The sequence below is a fragment of the Rana temporaria genome, chromosome 2, assembly GCF_905171775.1.
Source record: "Rana temporaria chromosome 2, aRanTem1.1, whole genome shotgun sequence".
Classification (NCBI taxonomy): domain Eukaryota; kingdom Metazoa; phylum Chordata; class Amphibia; order Anura; family Ranidae; genus Rana; species Rana temporaria.
In genome coordinates, this window is record NC_053490.1 from 98,745,309 (window position 1) to 98,769,269 (window position 23,961).

General features: G+C 44.3%; 1 protein-coding gene across 1 annotated transcript in view; it reads left to right on the forward strand.

The window, feature by feature from the left end:
* Window positions 1–340: 340 nt before the first annotated feature.
* Window positions 341–23,961, forward strand: part of POGLUT3 (protein O-glucosyltransferase 3) — a 32,451-nt gene continuing 8,830 nt past the window's right edge. Inside the window, exons 1-6 of the mRNA XM_040340572.1 lie at window positions 341–585; window positions 9,613–9,810; window positions 17,283–17,569; window positions 17,786–18,002; window positions 20,160–20,356; window positions 23,403–23,597. Coding sequence (XP_040196506.1) covers window positions 384–585; window positions 9,613–9,810; window positions 17,283–17,569; window positions 17,786–18,002; window positions 20,160–20,356; window positions 23,403–23,597 — 1,296 coding nt within the window. The 5' untranslated portion in view covers window positions 341–383. The remainder of the gene's footprint in view (window positions 586–9,612; window positions 9,811–17,282; window positions 17,570–17,785; window positions 18,003–20,159; window positions 20,357–23,402; window positions 23,598–23,961) is intronic.

Consider the following 23,961-nt stretch of genomic DNA (forward strand, 5'->3'; position numbering starts at 1 on the left):
ACCATTACACTGGGAATAATACATACTGGGCAGACTATTATACTGGGAATAATACATACTGGGCAGACCATTATACTGGGAATATTACATACTGGGGAGACTATTATACTGGGAATAATACATACTGGGCAGACCATTATACTGGGAATAATACATACTGGGCAGACCATTATACTGGGAATAACACATACTGGGCAGACTATTACACTGGTCCTATGTGTACCCTCAGTCCGTGGGATCTTTGCACGCTGTCCCCTTCACAGTACAGAACATTGTGTTGATTGGCCGCACAGAGCACCAATCAGAAGCGGCCAGATCCTCCGGCCCCCTCCCCCCTGAGAAGTTTGAATGACTGGAGGAGCGGAGCAGAGTTGCGGGCACACATGGCGTACTCCGGGCTGTCCTTCTCTCAGGGGCCCCCGCTCCTCCTCCTGGCCCTGTGTGCGTGTGTCTGGGCAGAGCCGCTGAGCCCGGAGCGGAGCCTGGTATGGGGTCCGGGGCTGGAAGCCTCCATCACCCTCCCGGTCAGATACTTCTACATCCAGGCGGCGGACAGCGCAGGGCGGCCGCTCACCTCCTCCCCAGGTAATGATTCGTCCCGATCCCATCCCAGCACAGCCAGGGACACCCGGCCCGCCCCCTCTGACGTCACCCGCCTCATTCCTGGCATTTAACTCTTTCCTGACCCTCCTCATGGTCCAGACTCTGTGTGTATTCTTTCTCTGGCTGTGATTGGAGGATCAGAGTCCCTTCCATGTGTGATCTCTTCATGTGTGTATTCTTCCTCTGCCTGTGATTGGAGGATCAGAGTCCCTTCCATGTGTGATCTCTTCATACTGACTCTCCTCCGCCTGGCTGTCATACTGATCCTCATAAGCCAAGGATCAGAGTGATGTCATTTCTTCTGGAAGGAAATTACTTTTCCAAATTTATATATACGGCTCATTCACATAACATGTGATGTGTGATTGGCGCAGTTCAGTAGATGTGTGTTGAGATACGTTTTTTAATGCTTTGTGCATTTTTGTTGCGTTGTTTTTTTTTGTTTTGTTTTGTTTTTGCAGCAGAAGCCAAATTTCTTTGTATTTTATTTTTTATTTTCCCCTTTAAAAGTGAAATGATCGTCCGTTTTTTTTTTTTTTTTTGTATGCTAATCTCGCGTCAAATCTGATGAAAATTCTCGTACGGCAGAATAAAAAATCGGAAGTGATGTCATGTGTTGTAATGCATTTGTATTGCATTTTTCGAACGACCGCTGTACTGATTAAACGAAAATCTTACGATCTGGCATCGTACGACAAAAATTGACGTGCATGTCCGATAGAATAAAATCGGATGAACTGTCCTGATCGGCTCTCGGGAGCTCTGTACTAACGATCCGATTATCGTACAATCGGTTCGAAAGCGGCATTTTTCGTACGATTTTTGGGTTGTGTGTACGGGGCTTAAGCGACTTAACCCACAGGATGATCGAAACGCAGGGAAAAGTGATCGGGAAGGCATGACAGTTGCTTCTGATCACTTCTGTTTTGTAGGAAAGCTAAACGCAGCATTGTCAATGTGAAGGAGGCCGAGGCTTGGGAAGAGGAAGTATTCCAACACCTATTGTGACTCGGGACAGGCATGCAAATGAGGAAAGGTGACATTCCTGATCTACATATCTCTTACAGAATTGTGTCTCAGGAAGCACCGAGGACATTAGATCAGCAGGACAGCCAGGCAGGGGGCATTTTCAGGAGAAGAGGATGACGGTGTGAGAGATCTCATACGTCCTCCGGGATGATCTATACAATTTGTACAATGTAGGCTTTGGCCCGGATTCACGTACGAGTTACGCCGGCGTATCTACAGATACGCTGTCGTAACTCTGAGTCCGAGTTGTCGTATCTATGCGCCTGATTCTTAGAATCAGTTACGCATAGATTTGTATCAGATCCGACCGGCGTAAGTCCCTTACCTGCATATTTACGCTAGCCGTTAGGGGCGTGTACGCTGATTTACGCCTAGAAATATGTAAATCGGCTAGATACGCCAATTCACGAACGTACGCCCGGCCAACGCAGTACAGATACGCTGTTTACGTTAGGCTTTTCCCGGCGTAAAGTTACCCCTGCTATATGAGGCGTAGATGCGGTGTACCAATGTTAAGTATGGACGTCGTTCCCGCGTCGAATTTTGAGAATTTTACGTCGTTTGCGAATAGGGCTGGGCGTCATGTACGTTCACGTCGAAAGTAATGGCTTCTTATGGGTTAATTTGGAGCATGCGCACTGGGATACTTTCACGGACGGCGCATGCGCCGTTCGTAAAAAGCGTAATTTATGTGGGGTCACATTAAATTTACATAATTTACATAACACACATAACACACATCTACCACATTTGAATTAGGCGGGCTTATGCCGGCCTATTTACGCTACGCCGCCGCAACTTTGGTTTGAGAATACGGCACTTGCCTGTCCAAAGTTGCGGAGGCGTAATGTAAATAGGATATGTTACGCCCGCACAAAGATACGCCATTCTACATGAATCCGGGCCGTTATGTCTGAATTGTCAGTGAACACAGGAGGTCCGGAGCTCATCGCTGATCATCTTTCCTCTGACTGCTCCCACATTTCCTTGGCTGACCCTCTCTGATAGAACAAACCCTTACATAATAATATTGGCAGAACGCTGTCCTTCCCACACACTGGCCAAACAATGAAAAGCCTGCATCTGTCTCTGCTTTTTTTTTTTTTTTTTTTCTATATGTTTTGTGTGCCCCGTGTATCATATTACTTGAAATATAAATACTTAAATATTTCTATCTTCTTTTTTCATCTTTGTTGCTTGTCAAAGCTGCTGATCTCCTGCAGCCTGTTTGTAGCCACGTTTGGGGTTGATTTACTAAAACTGGAGAGTGAAAAATCTGGAAAGGGTCAGAGACTTTTTTTCTCTGCAGCAGATTGCGTTTTGCATGTAATGGACTTCAAAGAAGCCGCACCAAAAACACAAGTGTTGCGTCCTTAACCACTTCCAGACCTCAGGTGTTTTTCAGATTTGGTGTTTGCAAGACTAAAACAGTTTTTTCTGCTAGAAAATTACTTAAAACCCCCAAACATTATATATTTTTTTTTCTAACACCCTAGAGAATAAAATAGTGGTCATTGCAATACTTTTTGTCACACCGTATTTGGGCAGCGGTTTTACAAGCGCACTTTTTTTGGAAAAAAATAACTTTTTTTAATTAAAAAATAAGACAACAATAAATTTGGCCCAATTTTTTTATATCGTGAAAGATAATGTTACGCCGAGTAAAATGATACCCAACATGTCACGCTTAAAAATTGCGCCCACTCGTGGCATGACGTCAAACTTTTACCCTTAAAAATCTCGATAGGAGACGTTTAAAAAATTCTATAGGTTGCATTTTTTGAGCTACAGAGTAGGTCTAGAGCTAGAATTATTGCTCTCGCTCTAACGATCGCGGCGATACCTCACTTGTGTGATTTGAACACCGTTTTCATATGCGGGCACTACTCGCGTATGCGTTCGCTTCTGCGCGCGAGCTCGTCGGGACGGGGCAATTTAAAAAAAGTTTTTGTTTGTTTTCTTATTTATTTATTTTATTACTTTTTACACTGAAAAAAAAAAAAAAATTTGATCACTTTTATTCCTATTACAAGGAATGTAAACATCCCTTGTAATAGAAAAAAGCATGACAGGTCCTCTTATATATGAGATCTGGGGTCAAAAAGACCTCACATCTCATATTTACGCTAAAATGCAAGAAAAAAAAAATTGAAACGGTCATTTTTTCAAATGACAAAAAAAAAAAATGTTTCTTTAAGACGCTGGGCGGGACTGACGTTTTGACGTCACTTCCGCCCAGCAGAGCTATGGGGACGGGCGAAGGAGATTTTTCCTTCACTCGCAACCCCAGTGAACAGCGGAACGGTCCCGATCTCCTCCGCCGCTACCGACGGCTCCGGTAAGCGGCAAAGGGCGCGGGAGAGCGGCGGGAGGGGGGCCCTCTCCCGCCACCGATAACTGCGATCTCGCGGCGAATCCGCCGGGAAGACCGTCGTTATCGTGTACAGGACCGTTGGCACTAAAGATGGATACCTCGGTTGTGGCAGCAGCTGCTGCCGTTACCGAGATATCCATCTTTAAAATGCCGACATATATGTACATGAGCGGGTCTGGAAGTGGTTAAAGGATATCTAAAGGTTCGTGTTTTTTTTTTTTTTAAACAAACGTCCTATTTACCATCTCTGTGCAGTTGGATTTGCACAGAGAGGCCCAGATCCTCCTCTTCTGGGGTCCCCCAGCAGTGCTACTGGCTCCTCCTCTTCTCGAGTGCCCATTGGAGAGCCGCTTTCCCTCTGGGCACTTGTGCGCGTGTACTGCTGTGTCCTGCTGCTGCGTCTGTTGACACAGACAGCAGGACTCGGCCTTGTCCCAAGCTCCTGTGTCATTGAATTTGATTGACAGCAGCGGGAGCCAATGGCTGCGCTGCTATTTGTCCAATCAGGATCCGAGTCAGCGGCACTGGAAAGACCAGGTTCAGGTGAGTAAAAGGGGCGGGGGGTCTGGGGGGCTACTACATCATAGGAGATTTTTCACCTCAATACATAGAATGCATTAAGGTTGAAAACCTCAAGGGTTTACAACCCCTTTAACAACCGATGAGTCAGCTGTCAGCGGCTTTTAACGGTTGAACGGTTCCCATCCATACCAGACCCGATGGATTTGGGGGGGGGGGTGGCGCACGCTGTTTTTTTCCCCCCCAATTTTTTTTATTTTACAGCAATTCTTTTTTTCTTTTTTTTTTTTGCTGTCAGCGGGGAACCCCCACTGACAGCTGATGGCTTATCGTTTGTTAAGAATGTGTCAGGCCAGCTTCTTGACACACTCCTTAGCAACCAGCTTTACACAGCTATACAGTGTTTAAAGAGAAAAAAAAAGGTGCATGAAAAATTGCGTGTTTAAAAAGGAAAACGCACCTGAAAACCGCAACCATATAGATGTGAACCTAGCCTGAAAGCTGCTGGATTTCTATGTACAACTGCACCAAATTTTGCACTCCCTAGTTTTAGTAAACTTGTTTGTGTCTATATGCATTTCTCAGGGTGAGTTTACTGATAGTGAACCATTGCTGTGTTGAAACGGTCACTTGTATTTTGCGTTGGTTGCCCGTGTGACAGGGTGACAACACAGGATGCAAAATTGGAAGACGGAGACCTCATGTTGTCACCCTATAACAGAAAGTGCTTCAGCAAGGTTCTCTTGTATGAATGTTAAAAAAAAAAAAAAAAAATGTATACCTGCCTTTTCACACACATGAACTTTAATGGCATCCCAGTTTTAGTCCTTAGGGTTCAATATTGAGTTGGCCCCACCCTTTGCAGCTATAACAGCTTCCACTCTTAGGCTGTCCACAAGGAGTGTGTCTATGGGAATGTTTGACCGTAGATAGCCTTCCCAGAAGAGTTGAAGCTGTTATAGCTGCAAAGGGTGGGGCCAACTCAATATTGAACCCTACGGACTAAAACTGGGATGCCATTAAAGTTCACGTGCGTGTAAAGGCAAGCGTCCCAATACTTATGACAATATAGTGTATGTGTTGGTGCCAAAATATGCTTGTCATCATTCTCTTTTTTTTTCACTGTTTGCATGCTGCCTTACTTAATTGTGATGGAGGGAATTTTAGATTTGTCAAAAGTGAATTATTCCCTTCCTTGTAAATTTCTATTATCCTTGTGGGTTTGACAAATTTGCTTGGAATCTAGGAGCCAGCTAAAAAAGTTAGGAGCCAGAAAACGCACCCCGTCCCGACGAGCTTGCGCGCAGAAGCGCATATGTAAATGGTGTTCAAACCACACATGAGGTATCGCCGCGATTTGGTAGAGCGAGAGCAATAATTCTAGCCCTAGTCCTCCTCTGTAACTCAAAACATGCAATCTGTAGATTTTTTTTAAACGTCGCCTATGGAGATTTTAAAGGGTAAAAGTTTGTCGGCATTCCACGAGCGGACGCAATTTTGAAGCGTGACATGTTGGGTATGAATTTACTCGTCGTAACATTATCTTTCATAATATTAAAAAAAATGGGGATAACTTTACTGTTGTCTTATTTTTTAATTAAAAAAAGTGTATTTTTTTCCCAAAAAAGTGCGCTTGTAAGACCGCTGCGCAAATACGGCGTGACAGAAAGTATTGCAACAATCGCCATTTTATTCTCTAGGGTGTTAGGATAAAAAATATATATAATGTTTGGGGGTTCTAATTAGAGGGAAGAAGATGGCAGTGAAAAATGACATTAAAATTGCTGTTTAACTTGTAATGCTTAACTTGTAATATCAACGGCCACCACCAGATGGCGACAGCTCACACATCTCACACATTTTTTTTTGCCCACCTTCCAAGCCAAGTCGCCAGGACACCATTTCTAGTCGCCATGGCGACCTGGCGCCCGGGATTTGTCGAGCCCTGCTTGTGGATGTCTACACAATCGAGATTTTTCCAGATAAATACCATATATTAAATGTATATGTACTGTATATCGTATGGTACATTTTGGTGTGTAGCTGGTGTCCACTGTGTAGTGTCGGTGGCAAGCAGTGCCTTGTGTTTTACAATACAAGGCTCTGTATACTTTAAAAAATATATATATATTTTACTAAATTTTTTGGAAGTGTACAAATTGTACACTTCATTGATGGGTCTCTGTGCCCTGTGTATTGCACTGCACTGTTGTGCTATCCAGTGTGCTGCAGAAAAACGGAGAATATCTGCATTTTTCCACATTGCACATCACAAAACTGTGAATGGGGCACATAGAAAACAATTGCTTTCTTTGTGCTCTTGCAGGGACTGGCATTTATCTAGTGCATGGGTGCTCAACCTGTGGCCCTCCAGCTGTTGCAGAACTACAAGTCCCATAAGGGAATTGCAAGCTGCTGACAGTTACAAGCATGACTCCCAAAGGCAGAGGTATGATGGGTATTGTAGTTCCGCAACAACTGGAGGGCCACAGGTTGAGCACCCATGATCTGGTGCAATGGTGTCTAAACTGATGCCCCGGAGGCCGGATGTGGCCCATTGCTTGCTTTTATCCGACCCATGGGATTATATTTCATCCTCTGACACCAACAAAGGGGCACAATTCCCCCAAATTACACCAACAACGGGGCACAATTACTCTGACACTAAAGATGAGGCATTGTTTTCTCCCACTAATGGTGGGACGTTTTTGTCTGCCTCCCGTAAAGTCTGCTGGACAGTATACTGGCCGTTTCTTTAGAAAGTTTGGAGACCCCCGATCTAGTAAAGTAAAATTCCAGTCACGGCAGATTAATATTCAAATACAGAATTTATATAGTGCCAACAGTTTGCACAGCACTTTAAAAAGTGAGGGCAAACAGTACATGGGCCCTGCTCATTAGAGCTTACAATCTAAAAGGGAGGGTCAAGTGATACAAAGGGTAATAACTGTGAGGGATAAGCTGATGGAGAAAATAAATGGAATTGTTAGGTGGGGGTCAGAAAGGCTTCTCTAAGGCCTCGTACACACGACCGAACATGTCTGCTGAAACTGGTCCGCGGACATGTTCGGTCGTGTGTAGGGCCGACCGGACAATTTTCCGGCCGACCGGATAGGTTTCCACCGGACAAATGTTTCTTAGCATGCTAAGAAACATGTCCGACGGTCAGTACGACTCACCGGACATGTCCGCTGGTCCGAGAACCCGCGCATGGCGTCGAAGTGATTCGACGCATGCGTGGAAGCATTGAACTTCCGGGTTCGCGCAAGTCGCTGCGTCATCGTCGCCGCCACGTCACCGCGCTGTCTGTCCGCTGGGATTTTGGTTTGATGGTGTGTACAACCATCAGACCAAAATCTGCTAGCGGACATGTCCGATGAAAACGGTCTGCGGACCGTTTTCATCGGACATGTCCGCTCGTCTTTATACGAGGCCTCAAAAGAAGGGTTTTCAGGGATCGTCTAAAGTTGGATAAAGCCAGAGATAGTCGGAGTTCCACGCTCTGGAGAAGTCCTGGAGGCGAGCATGGGAAGAGTTGGCAAGGGAGCTAGATGGCAGAAGGTCTTGGGAGGAATGAAGAGTAGGATTTGGTTGGCTTTTTGAGACTAGGTTGGTTGATGTACCCGGGGGCCAAGTTATGGATTGCTTTGTAAGTTGTTGTTAGAATTTTGAATTTAATTTGTTGTGTGAGCCGCAGCCAGTGGAGGGATTCACAAGAGGAGTAGCAGATGCAGGTGGATGAGCCTGGCAGCATCATTCACGATGGATTAAATAGGGCAGTGATGGAAAACCATGGCACCCCAGATGTTTTGGAACTACATTTCCCATGATGCTCTGCTACACTGCAGAGTGCATTAGCATCATGGGAAATGTAGTTCCAAAACATCTGGGTTGCCAAGGTTCGCCATCACTGGAAAAGGGGATAGCCTATGCAAAGGTTAAGCCAATGCGGAGGGAGTTGTGGTGGTCAAGGCTAGAGGTAACCAGGGAGAGAACTAGAAGCTTTGTGTTGTCATTGGTTAGAAAGGGGCATATTTTGGAGATGTTGGAGCCTAGGATTATTACCTAGCACCCTGGCATGAGGGGACAGACTGGTAGTTGTTTTATTGAGAAGTCAGTGAAAGGGGCATGTTGGGGAGAAAATATTATGAACTCTGTTTTGGATAGATTGAGTTTGAGGAAGTGTTGTGACACCCAGGCTGATGGGTCTGTTAATAAAATTGCGATTCCTGAGGAGACTAATGGGGTAAGCTGAGGGTAGAGAGATAGATTTGGGTGTCATCAACATAGAAATTGTATCAGTTGACCTAGGGAGGAGATGTTGATCGAGAATAGGAAAAGGTTCAAGGACAGAGCTTCGGGGGACCCGAGGGAAAAAGGGAGGGAAGAGGAGGAGGCAGAGTTGTAAGTGACACAGAAGGTACAAAGAGACCGATAAGATGAGAACCAACGAAGAATATGGTCATGGAGACCAAGAAAGTGAAGTTTTTTGAGGAGGAGGGTATGGTCAACTGTGTCAAAAGCAGTAGAGTGGTCCAAGAATAAGGCCCCTTTCACAGTGGGGCGGGAGGTGCGTCGGCCACTAGTGGGATGGTTTTACCCCTGCTAGCGGTCGAGAATGGGTTAAAAAGCACCTCTGCAGAGGCACATTGCCGGCGGTATAGCCATGGTGTCCCATTGTTTTCAAAAGGCAGGAGCGGTGGAGGAACGGTATACACATCGCTCCTTCACTGCTCCAAAGATGCGGCTAGCAGGACTTTTTTTACCATCCTGCTAGCGCACCGCTCCAATGTGAAAGCCCTCGAGGCTTTCACACTGGAGAAACAGCAGCCGCTGTTTAGGGTTGGTTTGGAGCCTGCAAACCGCTCCAGTGTGAAAGGGGTCTAAGGGTGCAGAATAGTGACCGCTGGTTAGCCTTTGGTAAATCATTGATAAGTTTTAGGAAAGCAGTTTCTGTGGAGTTTAGGTGGTGTGAATGAGCCCTGAAGGGAAGATTATTGCTGAAATGAATCTTTCAAGGGAGTTGTAACTAACAAACAAATTACTTCTCATCCATATAAAATTCTTTTTTTTTTTTTTTTTTTCAGGGAGTAAATCATTTAAAGTAACCATCAAAGCCCTCTCCAACAAGGAATATATCCGCATTCATGTTCCTGAGCCCCTGGATAGGAATGACGGCTCTTTCCTGATGAGGTACCGAATGTACGGCAGTGTCATGGAGGGATTGCTGATTGAAGTCCTTCACAAGGATAAGCACGTCGCTCAATCTCCTTATATACTTAAAGGTATTGTAAAAGGACCTTATTGTATTGTGACTGTGTGTATACAGTTAGGTCCATATATATTTGGACATGTGTCATACTATTGGCTCTGTATGCCACCAGAATAAACTTAAAACATAACAATCCAAATAAATTTGTAGTGAAGACTTTCAGCTTCAAGGCTGGATTCACACCTATGGCATTTTTAGTGCTTTTTGCATTTTGCAGATTTCCACTACAGAACGTGTTCCATAGGAAACCATGGTAAATGGACTGTAGTGCAAATCTAAAAAATGCAAAAAGCACTAAAACTGCCTAGGTGTGAATCCAGCCTAAGTCAAGGGGTTGAACCTAAAAATCAAGTACAAATTGTAGGAACTGCAACCATTTTATGCACAGTCCCCCCCCCCCCCCCCCATTTTTAGGGACTGTGTATAAAAATGGTTGCAGTTCCTAAATATATATTCAACCCCTTGAATTAAAGTCTGCACTTCAAAATGTATTTGGATAAAACCATAAATGAAATGTAAATTTTTTATATTCTGTTGAGAATCCTTTACTGGCAATGACTGCCTGAAGTCTGGAACCCATATGCTGTTTTTACACTGAGGCCCTTTGCAGACGATATAGTGCTAAAAATAGCTCCTTGAAAGAGCCTCTCTTTTCACTCCAATGTGAATGCCCGAGGGCTTTTACTCACTGGAGCGGTGCACTGGCAGGACGGCAAAAATAAACCCTGCTAGCCGCATCTTTGAAGCGCTGTAGGAGCGGTGTATACAGTGTATACACCGCTTCTAAAGCGCCCCTGCCCATTGAAATCAATGTAATCCTTTTTTCTGGCGCTAGTGGGGGTTATAAGCGCCTGCTAGTGGGCAAAAAGCAACACAAAAACTATGGTAAATCGCGCTAAAAATAGCTGCGCTTTACCGCCGACGCCTAGCGCTGCTCAGTGTGAAAGCAGCCATAGACCTTACCAAAGACTGCGTTTCCTCCTTTGTAATGCTTTACCAGGCTCTAACTGCAGCTGTCTTCAGTTCTTTGTTTCTGCCCTTAGTTTTGCCTTAAGCAACCCCATGCTCAATTGGGTTGGGATCAGGTGATTGACTCGGCCATTGCAGAATATTCTACTTCTTTTCCTTCAAAAGCTCCTGGGTTCTTTTTGCATGTGTTTTGAATCATTGTCCAGAAGCACCACCCAATCAAATTTTCTGAATTTGGCTAAATGTGGGCTGACAGTATATCTCTAAACACTACACAATTCATCCGACTGCTTCTGTCACATCGTCAATAAACATCAATGACTCCGTGCCACTGGAAGCCATGCATGCTCATGCCATGCATGCTCATGCCATCTCATGTTTTACAGATGTTGTGTGCTTTGAATTATGAGCTGTTCCAAGCCTTCTCCACACTTTTTTCTTCCCGTCATTCTGGTACAGATTAATCTTAGTTTCATCCATCCAAAGGATGCTTTTCCCGAACTGATCTGGCTTTTTTAGATTTTTTTTTGGGCAAAGTCTTGCCTGGTTTTTCTATTCTTCAGGCTTATGAATGGTTTGTACATTGTGGTTAAACCCTCTGTATTTGCTCTAGTTAAGTCTTCTCTGTAGACTTTGACAATGATACTCCCACCTCCTGGAGAGTATCCTTCACTGTCTGCATCCTGCAATCATCCACCACTGTTGTCTTTCGTGGATGTCCAGGCCTTTTTATGTTGCTAAGTTCACCAGTGCATTCTTCTTCCTCAGAATTGACCAAACTATTGATCTGGCCTCTCTTAATGTTGCTGCTATCTCTACAATGGCCAGCTTCACTTGCGTGGACAGCTCCCTTTGAACGCAGGATGTAGGTTCACAGCAATAGATTACAAATGCAAATACCACACTTAGAATCAACTTCAGACCTTTTACCTGCTTAATTGATGAAGAAATAACGAAGGCGTAGCCCACACCTGGCTACGAGACAGCTTTTGATTAAATTGTCCAATTACTTTTGGTCCCTTGAAAAAGGGGGACTGGCTCTTCTTAACCACTTCAGCCCTGGACCATATTGCTGGTCAAAGACCAGGCCACTTTTTGCGATTCGGTACTGCATCGCTTTAACTGACAATTCCACGATCGTGCGACGTGGCTCCCAAACAAAATTGGTGTCCTTTTTTTTCCCACAAATAGAGCTTTCTTTTGGTGGTATTTGATTACCTCTGCGGTTTTTAGTTTTTGCTCTATAAACAAAAATAAAGCGACAATTTTGAAAAAAATGAATCTTTTTTGCTGTAATAAATATTCCCCAAAAATATATATTAAAAAAACATTTTTTTCCCTCAGTTTAGGCCGATACGTATTCTTCTACATATTTTTTGTTAAAAAAAATCGCAATAAGCATTTATTGATTGGTTTGCGCAAAAGTTATAGCGTTTACAAAATAGGGGATAGTTTTATGGCGTTTTTATTAATAATTTTTTTATGCTATTCAATGCTTAAATTAAATTAAAAGTTTGCCTATACATATATTTTAATCGTATCGGACCCTGCTGCCAAAGAATTTTGCAGACTTTGTTTAAACATGCTGACACACACTCACTAGAGTTCAGTTTCCAACCCACCAGCGTGCTTGTGAATACTGCAGGACCCCAGTATCGCAAGGAAGGAGTGCGAACCGACTATCTGCTATGCTGTCCTTTCAAGTCATTAAAGCGGGAGTTCACCCATTTATTAAATTTTTTTTTTTCTCCCCTTAGATTCCTGCTCGTTCGGTCTAGGGGAATCGGCTATTTGTATTAAAATATGAGCAGTACTTACCCGTTTTCGAGATGCATCTTCTTCCGTCGCTTCCGGGTATGGGTCTTCGGGAGCGGGCGTTCCTTCTTGATTGACAGTCTTCCGAGAGGCTTCCGACGGTCGCATCCATCGCGTCACTCGTAGCCGAAAGAAGCCGAACGTCGGTGCGGCTCTATACTGCGCCTGCGCACCGACGTTCGGCTTCTTTCGGAAAATCGTGACGCGATGGATGCGACCGTCGGAAGCCTCTCGGAAGACTGTCAATCAAGAAGGAACGCCCATTCCCGCAGCCCATACCCGGAAGCGACGGAGAGGATGCATCTCCTAAACGGGTAAGTACTGCACATATTTTAAAACAAATAGCCGATTCCCCTAGAGAAAACGAGCAGGAATCTAAGGGAAAAAAGTGCCCTCTAAGGGTGAACCACCGCTTTAAAGTGGATTTGTGTGTTGCGTAATGATTTCTCCAAATCTGAAACCATACAGATCATTATTTAAAGGCTGCTTTGAAATCTAATATTTCAGCATTGTCTCTCAACAATATTATTTAAAGGTGTGGTAAGACAGGAACATTTCCTGCTACTTAATATGTTTGGCCTTTGTCTTGGCTTGTTCCAGTATTTGGAGAGGATGAACTTCATTAATAAAGGAGGAACCAGGTTGTACACTGCTGCTGGTAAACAGACGTTTAGAAGCAGTTGGGCGTTTTTTTCAGCTGCCCCTGAACTCTCCTCCATGTTATCTTAGTACATGTACACAGGGTCGTTTATAGTTGTTTCTAGGCAGTTGAGTTGAGAAGCATTTTTTGGAAAACAAAAAAATGAAATGTGTTTAAGACGGATGTTCAGACGCATTTAAAACACAAAACGCCTGTAACAGTTTGTAAACACGGTAACTCACATTTAGCCACGTTTCGTTTACAGAGACGTTTTTTATTTTTGACTTTTTGAAAAAAAAACAAAAAACGCTTCTAAATCTGGCAAAGCAAACGTTTTTAAATGTTGGTTACTATCTGTCAAGTTAAATCGTTCAGGAGAGGTTGTAAAATGTCCTGTGTACATTAAAGTAGATGTAAACCCTTTTAAAAAAAACGCCTGCAAGACAAAGCCATAATGAGCTAGTATGACTAGCATACTAGCTCAATATGCCGTCCTTGTCTCCCCCTCCGGCTGCAGACATCTCTTCACAGATACTCGGAAGATTACTTCCGGGTATCACCGCTCCGGCGCTGTGATTGGCCGGAGCGGCGGTGACGTCACGGGAGTCGGCAAATACGGCATTGCCGTTTTTATGAATGGGGCTTTTACTGCGCCTGCGCCATTGTCTACGGCGTGCATGCGCCGTAGACAACGGTGTACATCTATTGGCAAATATCTCCTAAACCATGTAGGTTTAGGAGATATTGCAAACACCTACAGGTAAGCCTTAACCTAGGCTTACCTGTAGTGTTACTTCAGGTGGGGTTTTACAGCCACTTTAAACGAATCTCCCTACATAGGTTTTACATGTATATCTGCTGTCTTCACATTTATATACTGATCAGAAAGTTCAGATTTTGTTTGATTTTCTCGTCCTGGTTAACAGGGTGTGATGTCTGGGCATACAGCCAAGATGGGTAAAATTGCTGATTGGAGGAAAGGCACACACCCCCTCTCATCAGAGGGGTTTTGTAACAGCACCACCTCCCTGTTAATCTATTTTAGCAACCTCCCCTGACAGAAATGTCAGGCTGCTTTTATCTGCTGTGTCTGAGAATTTGTCAGGAGTTAACAGAGGAACGGTTCAGGAGAGAGTTACAGGACTTAGCTCTTTGAAGAGAGATAACAAAATACTGCAGATATATGTGCGCAGCTCAAATTGGATGGATTGGGTTTACATCCACTTTAAGCCTAGTTGAAAACAAGGGCCCGGATTCACAAAGCACTTACGCCGACGTATCTCCAGATACGCCGCGTAAGTGCAAATATGCGCCGTCGTATCTATGCGCCGTGCCCACAAACTAAGATACGCCTAAAAAACAGGCTTCATCCCACCGACGTAACTTGTCTACGCCAGCGTAGAGTGGGCGCATATTTACGCTGGACGCATTTGGCGCTCCCATTGATTTTCTATTCACATATGCAAATGAGGGAGATACGCCGATTCACGAACGTACGTGCGCCCGACGCAGTGCGCATAAAGTCATACGTCCGGCGTAAAGTTATGCCCCATAAAGGAGGTGTAACTCAGCAGCATCCATGCAAAGGGCTGCACCAGGGAACACAAGCCGACGTATTTTACGTAGGACGTGAATATGACTAGGTGTAGGTTACGTTCACGCCGTAGGCAGTGATCCGGTGTATCTTAGGGAGTAGATCCGACGTGATTCTGAGCATGCGCACTGGGATGCGTCCACGGGACGGCGCATGCGCCGTTCGTTATACGTATCTGTCTGTCGCTCGGCCCATCATTTGCATGGAGTCACGCCTCATTTGCATGGCTCACGCCCACTTCCACATACTCCGGCTTACGCCTAGGAAACCCAGCGCAGTTTTGGCAGCACTGGCTTTGTGAATCCAGTGCTTGCCTCTCTGCGCTGCGTCGGCGTAGCGTAAAGGAGATACGCTACGGCGGCATAAATGTGCGCCGCTGTTTGTGAATCCGGGCCAAGGTATATTGATTTAAAAGCTGTTGAAATTCCTATATATGAAAGTTTTTCCTTATTTTCTTGCAGTGGTGGATTACATAAAACCCAACCCCCTCACCCTCCGCTATGTATATGCCATGAATAACTTCTTGATTATTATCATGTATGTTTGGCTAGAGCTGTATTTAAAGTGGTTCTAAACTCAAGATATTCACAAATGAAAAATTGCAGCAAAATCGCGACAAAACGCACTTCATGCTTTGCTGCAGCTTCTCCATTAAAGTCTTATTGAATCAAAACAGCAAAAAAAAAAAGTCCCTGGCCCTTACCAAAAACGTAAAGGACACAAAGGGACGCGCTTCATTTAAATGAAACACGCCCCCTAATCGCCGATTTGAATTACGCGCCGTTACGCCGCCAGAGATAGACTACGCCGCCGTAACTTACGGCGCAAAATCTTTAAGGATTTGAACTAAAGCCGGGTAAGTTACAGCGGCGTAGCGTATCTCTGATACGCTGCGTGGGTGCAGATCTCTGTGGATCTGCCCCATTGTCTGGGCTACTAGCCAGGCCTCAAAGGTTACTCGCCACCAGTTGCCCCGCCCCTAAACACACCCTCATGAAATTACACTTAAATGTTTTATGCCCACCAATGCAACCTACCCGTGTCCACCAATGCTGCCAATCCTGGAACGGCTGATCTGTCTATCACAGTTCCCCGGACAAGGGGGAGGGCCTGTATATGACGGCGCGCCGCAGGGAACACACAGCTATTGAAATGAAAGCTGTGATGTTCCCCAGCTCTCTTATCAATCAGGCGGCGGCGGCTCTCCTCTCTCTTCCCCTACAATCACTGGGAGAATGGCTCCCATACCATCCAGGCTGCCAACGGTGATTGCCCCCCGCTCCCAGGCAGCCCACACTAAATGCGAGCAGGCGAGTGGAATTTTTGAGGGCTGTCCTAATAAATCATATTTGGGGATGTAGCTGCTGTGGTGTCTATGCCTTCTTTTCTTTGTTTTTTCTTTAGTTTTTTTGGTACAACTGTTTTTTGGCAACACCCACCCATTTATAGTGGGGATAGCACCGCCATGTGCTGAACTGGTGAGATTCCAAAGATTACATTTTTGTAAGCGTATTGTGATCTGTTTAAGGTAATCATTATCTTTTAAAGCGGGAGTTCACCCTAAAAAAAAAATTTAACATTAGATTGATGCTCATTTTGTCAAGGGGAATCGGGTAGTTTTTTTAAAAACTAAGCAGTACTTACCGTTTTAGAGAGCGATCTTCTCCGCCGCTTCCGGGTATGGTCTTCGGGACTGGGCGTTCCTATTTGATTGACAGTCTTCCGACAAGCTTCCGACAGTCGCATACATCGCGTCACGAGTAGCCGAAAGAAGCCGAACGTCGGTGCGGCTCTATACGGCGCCTGCGCACTGACGTTTGGCTACTTTCGGAAAATCGTGACGCTATGTATACGACCGTCGGAAGCCTGTCGGAAGACTGTCAATCAAATCCGGGTATGGTCCCGAAGACCATACCCGGAAGCGGCGGAGAAGATGTATCTCTAAAACAGTAAGTACAGCTTCGATTTTAAAAAAACTACCCGATTCCCCTTCACAAAATGAGCCTCAATCTAAGGTTAAAAATTAACATTTCCGGGTGAACCTCCACTTTAAGTATAACCCTTGCTCATTACTTTGATGTGAAAAGAGTACATCTGATGCTAGATAAACTTGCTATTAGGGCTGGGAAAAAACGATTTGATGTCAAACCGATTAATGTTTTTAAAAAATATTATTTCTATTTTATTTTTTTAGATTTTTTATTTTTTTTCCCCCAGGACTGGCGCTAAGAATCCTTCTATTACTGGGTGTAGACCCTCACAAACGACCCTCCTGTGTCCCTCCTGTCTTGACAACCTTTCCGGGGTGTGCAGGGGAGAAGTCAGTCAGCCACGATCCCGGGAAAGGGCCGCTTCGGCCTAGTCCGCGGCGGCCCTTTCCCGGAATCGCAGATTTTTTTAGGGGAAATAATCGCCCAGCTCTACTTGCTTTGTAAAAGTTTTTATGTATTTTATTTTTTCCTTTTAGGGCCAGTTTATCATGAATACTGTGCCTGTCCTGAAGAAGACCCCGAAGTCTGGTTACAAACGTTGTCATGCCCCACCAAAGAGCCACAGATCTCCAATGACTTTGCGCCTTTCCCCAGTATAGACCTGAATAGAATGCTGGAAGAAGTTCCTCGGAGGTTTGCGGAACAACGGGGAGCCATTGTACATTACACAATTCTCGATAATCAAATCTATCGGCGCTCTCTGGGCAAGTACACAGACTTCAAAATGTTCTCAGATGAGATATTGCAGTCATTGGCAAGAAAGGTACCAGTATACCAAGATTCCTTCCAATACCAAATGATTTGTTCTTTTCCCCCAAGCTGTGAACAAGGCTTGGCCGGTTATTTTTAGATCTTGACAGTTTACATTTAATAGAAATGTGATTGCTGCCTAGGGGCAGATGCTTGTGTATATGATTCACCCACTTGTATTGGTGTCTGAGGCTTTGAGAAACGAATAACATAAAACCACTTGTTTTAGGTACAACTGCCTGATGTAGAATTCTATATCAATGTTGGGGACTGGCCAGTGGAACACAGAAAGGTCAATGACACTCCTGGGCCACTGCCGATAATTTCTTGGTGCGGATCTACTGACTCCAGAGACATCATACTGCCAACATATGACACCACTCACTCTACTTTAGAAACCCTCCGTGGTGTCACCAATGACCTCCTCTCTATCCAGGGCCACACTGGTAAGATTGGCATCTTTTTGTTCACCACACAATCCCATATTGTATATACATCATAAATCAATGTTTTTTTTTATTAAAGGAGTTGTAAAGGCAGAAGTTTTTTTTTTTTATCTTAATGCATTAACCACTTAACCCTCGGACCATATTGCTGGTCAAAGACCAGAGCACTTTTTGCGATTCGGCACTGCGTCGCTTTAACTGACAATTGCGCGGTCGTGCTAAGTGGCTCTCAAACAAAATTGGCGTCCTTTTTTTCCGCACAAATAGAGCTTTCTTTTAGTGGTATTTGATCACCTCTGCGGTTTTTCGTTTTTGCGCTATAAACAAAAATAGAGCAACAATTTTGAAGAAAATTCAATATTTTTTACTTTTTGCTATAATAAATATCCCCCAAAAATATATACAAAAAAATATTTTTACTCCGTTTAGGCTGATACGTATTCTTCTACCTATTTTTGGTAAAAAAAAACGCAATAAGCGTTTATCGATTGGTTTGCGCAAAATTTATAGGGTTTACAAATTAGGGGATAGTTTTTTTGCATTCTTATAAAAAAAAAATGTTTTACTACTAATGGCGGCATCACTAATGGCGACAAAATTGGCATCCTTTTTTTCCCACAAATAGAGCTTTCTTTTGGTGGTATTTGATCACCTCTGCGGTTTTTATTTTTTGCGCTTTAAACAAAAATAGAGCAACAATTTTGAAAAAAAATCTATATTTTTTACTCTTTTTGCTATAATAAATATCCCCCAAAAATATATTTAAAAAAAATATTTTTCCTCCGTTTTAGGCCGATACGTATTCTTCTACCTATTTTTGGTAAAAAAAAAGTGCAATAAGCGTTTAGGATAAGCTGGCTGGGACACTTTTCCCGATTGGCTGAGACACAGAAGCGGTATCTTTGGCTTCCGTGGCTGTCAATACATTTTTTTTTTTTCGTGACTGCGACATTATGGTGGACATATCGGACAATTTTGACACATTTTTTGGACCATTGTTATTTTCAAAGCAAAAAATGCTATAAAATGCATTGTTTACTGTGAAAATGACAATTGCAGTTTGGGAGTTAACCACTAGGGGGCGCTGAAGGGGTTAAGTGTGACCTCATCTGTGTTTCTAACTGTAGGGGGGGTGGGACTGGACGTGTGACATCATTGATCGTGTTTCCCTATACCAGGGAACACACGATCAATGACAGCGCCACAGTGAAGAACGGGGAAGCTGTGTTTACACACATTTCTCCCCGTTCTTCAGCTCCGGGGACCGATCGCGGGACTCCAGCGGCGATCGGGTCCCGCGGTCACGGAGCTTCGGACTGGGTCGCGGGCACGACCCACGGCTGGACACTTAAAGAGGACGTATCTGTACGTGCTTGTGCCCAGCCGTGCCATTCTGCCGACGTATATCTGCAGGAGGCGGTCCTTAAGTGGTTAAAGGAGTTGTAAAGGCAGAAGTTTTTTTTTAATCTTAATACATTAAGATAAAAAACCTTCTGTGTGTAACAGCACCCCCCTAATTACCTACGTGAGCCCTTTCTCTACCCAGTAATGTCCACGATCCCCTCAGCCTTGCAGGGCACTCCTCCTGAATGACTAAGACAGAGCAGCGGTGCCATTGGCTCTCACAGCTGTCAATCAAAGTCAGTCAGTCAATCAGGTGGGAGAAGGGGGGACCAGGTCGGGGCTCTGTGTCTGAATGGATACACGGAGCTCTGACTTAGCTTGGGTGCCCCCTTTAGCAAGCTGCTGGCTGAGGGGCACACAAAGGAGGGAGGGGCTAGGAGCAGAAAAGAGGGACCAGAGAAGAGGAGGATCCGGGCTGCTCTGTACAAAACAACTGCAAAGAGGAGGGAAGTATAACATGTTTGTTATTTTCTTTTAAAAGTGACCCTTTACAATCACTTAAAGTAAGAAAGAATACTTTTTATTTTACATTTTATGAATTAGAAGTGTTTGCAGAAGTACCGGTAGCTATTTTGAGAACTTGAGCTAGCCTCATTGTAATGTGGATGTAGGCTACAAATGATTACTTCCTTTTTTTTTCACCTGCCAGCTTCACAGTACTTGTTGGCAAAGACACAGCTAAAGGACTGCTAATAATGGAATTTCTCTGTTTTAATAATCCTAAATGCGTCATTTTCCCTCTTGATGCTAAAGGTCCATCCTGGGATAACAAAACCGAGCAGGCCTTCTTCAGAGGACGGGACAGCCGGGAGGAACGTCTCCAGCTCGTCCGAATGTCTACAAAATACCCCGATCTTCTGGATGCCGGGATCACTGGATATTTTTTCTTCCGTGAGATGGAGAAGCAGCTGGGGAAAGCTCCATTGGTTGGATTCTTTGACTTCTTTAAAGTGAGTCCTATGGCAGACTGGCACTAGGTCCGAACTCTTTCATGGGAAGGTAGTTGGATGAGTTATTATAGAACCAATCGGACACGATGGAGATCACAGATTAGTGGAGGAACAACATGGGTTGCAGTCCTGTTTTTTGCTTATTTTATCTGCACCCATTCTGCTTTATACATGCCAGATATTGGTTTCCTAGAGCAGAAATGTGATGATTTGATTGGCTGCTGTGGTTCATACCATGTTCCTTCCTTGTTTCAGATGTTACCAGTTGCCACTAGTGGAACTAATGCAGGCTCCAATCTCTGGTACAAAACTATAATGTATTAAGGCGAAGCGTTTTCGTGCCCCAGTTTATGGAATCTTAGTGATACTATCTTATACTCAGAACCGATCCGCCCTATAGGCTCACTATGCAAGCCGCTTAGGGCCCCGCAAAGCTGCGGAGGGCCCCCCAAATTACTAGAGGTGAGAAGTCATTTCCTGCCCCTCACCCCATGGGAGAAGAGGTAAGAAGTCAGCACCCCCAGCTTCTCACTTTGATGTAAGAAGGCATTTCCGACAGCAGAACACCCCCTCCCCCGCTTCTCAACTTTAATCTTTAATTTGATGTGACATGCATGTCCTGTCACTGTCGGCAGCGCCCCCCGCTTCTCAACTTTAATATGACATGTCATTTTTCTTAGGGCCCCAGGGAGGTCAGGATCGGCACTGCTTATACTTTAAACTGAACCTTAACCACTTAAGGAGCGCCTCCTGCACATATACGTCGGCAGAATGGCATGGCTGGGCACAAGCACGTACAGGTACGTCCTCTTTAAGTGCCCAGCCGTGGGGCGCGCGCCCACGACCTGGTCCGAAGCTTCGCTGGACCCGCGGACCCGATCGCCCCCGGAGCTGAAGAACGGGGAGAGGTGTGTGTAAACACAGCTTCCCCGTTCTTCACTGTGGCGCTGTCATTGATCGTGTGTTCCCTGATATAGGGAAAGGCGATCGATGACGTCACCTGTCCAGCCCCACCCCCCTACAGTTAGAAACACGGATGAGGTCACACTTAACCCCTTCAGCGCCCCCTAGTGGTTAACTCCCAAACTGCAATTGTCATTTTCACAGTAAACAGTGCATTTTTATAGCATTTTTTGCTGTGAAAATGACAATGGTCCCAAAAATGTGTCAAAATTGTCCGATGTGTCCGCCATAATGTCGCAGTCACGAAAAAAAAATCGCTGATCGCCGCCATTAGTAGTAAAAAAAAAAAAAAAATTTATAAAACTATCCCCTATTTTGTAAACGCTATAAATTTTGCGCAAATCAATCGATAAACGCTTATTGCGTTTTTTTTTACCAAAAATAGGTAGAAGAATACGTATCGGCCTAAACTGAGGAAAAATTATATATATATTTTTGGGAGATATTTATTATAGCAAAAAGTAAAAAATATTGCATTTTTTTTTCAAAATTGGTGCTCTATTTTTATTTATAGCGCAAAAAATAAAAACCGCAGAGGTGATCAAATACCACCAAAAGAAAACTCTATTTGTGGGAAAAAAAGGACGCCAATTTTGTTTGGGAGCCATGTCGCACGACCGCGCAATTGTCAGTTAAAGCGACGCAGTGCCGAATCGCAAAAAGGGGCCTGATCCTTTGCCTGCATTTTGGTCCGGGTCTTAAGTGGTTAAAGGGGTTGTAAAGGTAAAAAAAAAACCTTACCTTACCTTAGTGCATTTCTCCCTCACTTACCTCATCCTTCCATTTTGCTTTTAAATGTCTATTTCTTTTGAGAAATCCTCACTTCCTGTTCTTCTGTCTGTAACTCCACACAGTAATGCAAGGCTTTCTCCCTTGAGGGGGGAGGGGGCGAGCAGGAGAGTCAGAACACCCACTAACACACATCTCCTTTCTCTATCTGCGACGTAGAGAGCGTCCTGACTCTCCTGCTCGCCCCCCTCAAGGGAGGGGGCGAGCACAACACTGCACACCAGGGAGAAAGCCTCGCATTACGGTGTGTAGTTACAGACAGAAAAACAGGAAGTGAGGATTTCTCAGAAGAAATAAGGACATTTAAAAGCAAAATTGAAGGATGAGGTAAGTGAAGGAGAACTGCACTAAGGTAAAGGAAGCTATTTAGGATTTTTTTTTTTACCTTTTACAAGTAAAAAGCAAGGTCTGCTTAATATTAAAGTGGTTGTAAACCTCAGGTATGAAATCTGAACAAAACACACTTCTACAGTGTTTACTGGCCTCTCTCCAAAGCACCAAGTGTCAATTCTCTGTGCTGTCTAGTTCCTCTGCTATCAGCATGAGTCCCTTCTGACAAGTTTTCCTGACACCAGGAGAAAAAGGGTGACAGGGAAGGGAGCTCCAGCTAAATGACACCTTAGCTCTGTTGCTGTGTGAAGGGGGGTGTGTCTTCTCCCTCCAATCAGCTCTCAGCGCTCTTGTACAGTGTGCAACTGCAGCTTTGTACCCCCAGCTTTGCAAGTTTGTGAAAAATCCTTTTCATCCCTGAGCTTTACAAGGATGTACAGGACAAATAGCTGCAGATAAACAGGTACAACATATGCAGGAGGATTTGTTTCATCTCTGTGTATCACCCGGAGGCCAGTCACTTCACTGGGTATAGGTAAGGGACCTTCCCCCACTGTAAATAGCATTAATGTAAAAAAAAAAAAAAAACACATGTAAGGGAAAAAAGCTTAAATATACTTGCCTTACCACTGGCTTCTCTACTGAAGGGGTGATGTTTTATCCATCCAGTGAAGTCCCATGAAAAGCCAAGTACATGAAATCTCACAAGTCCCAGCACAGTGCAAAGGCGTCTTCTCTTGAGATTTTTGGTACTTGACAACTCCCCGGGATCCTACCAGGACAATGGTGGCATCATTCTCATGGCCAGGAGCCAGAGTAAGGTTAGGTATAGGGAAAAGATTGTATCTACAATAATGCTGCTATTTCCAATGGATGTATTATCTATATTAAATATTTCATAGTATAATTCATATTGACATAAATATTGTTTTGTTTCTCATATGTGCTTCTTGTGTCTCCACAGTACAAGTACCAGGTGAATGTGGATGGCACAGTGGCAGCATACCGATTCCCCTATCTCTTGCTGGGTGACAGTCTGGTGCTTAAACAATCTTCTCCCTACTATGAACACTTCTACAGTGCGCTAAAGCCAGGGAAGCATTACATTCCCATCAAACGCAGCCTGGGGGATCTCATAGAAAAGATACGCTGGGCAAAGGTGAGACCATCATTTTATAAGTTAAAGTGGTAGTAAACTTTTTTTTTTTACCTACAGGTAAGCTTATAATAATAATAAAGCTTACCTGTAGGTAAAGTGAATGTCTCCTAAACCTGCACCATTTAGGAGATATTCTAGTGAGCGGCAGCCGGTGGCATCACACTCTGAAGAAACAACATACCCATGCCACGTGCCGCGGCCATGATGGCAGCCAGCGAACCCAAAAGGAAGACTGGGTGAAGATGGAAGCCACTGCAGCCGTGACAGTGTGCCGCTGGAGGGCTTTGTTTTAAGGTACTTCTTTCATAATGAGCTAGTATGCAATGCATACTAGCACAATATGCCTTTACCTTGGGATCCCCCC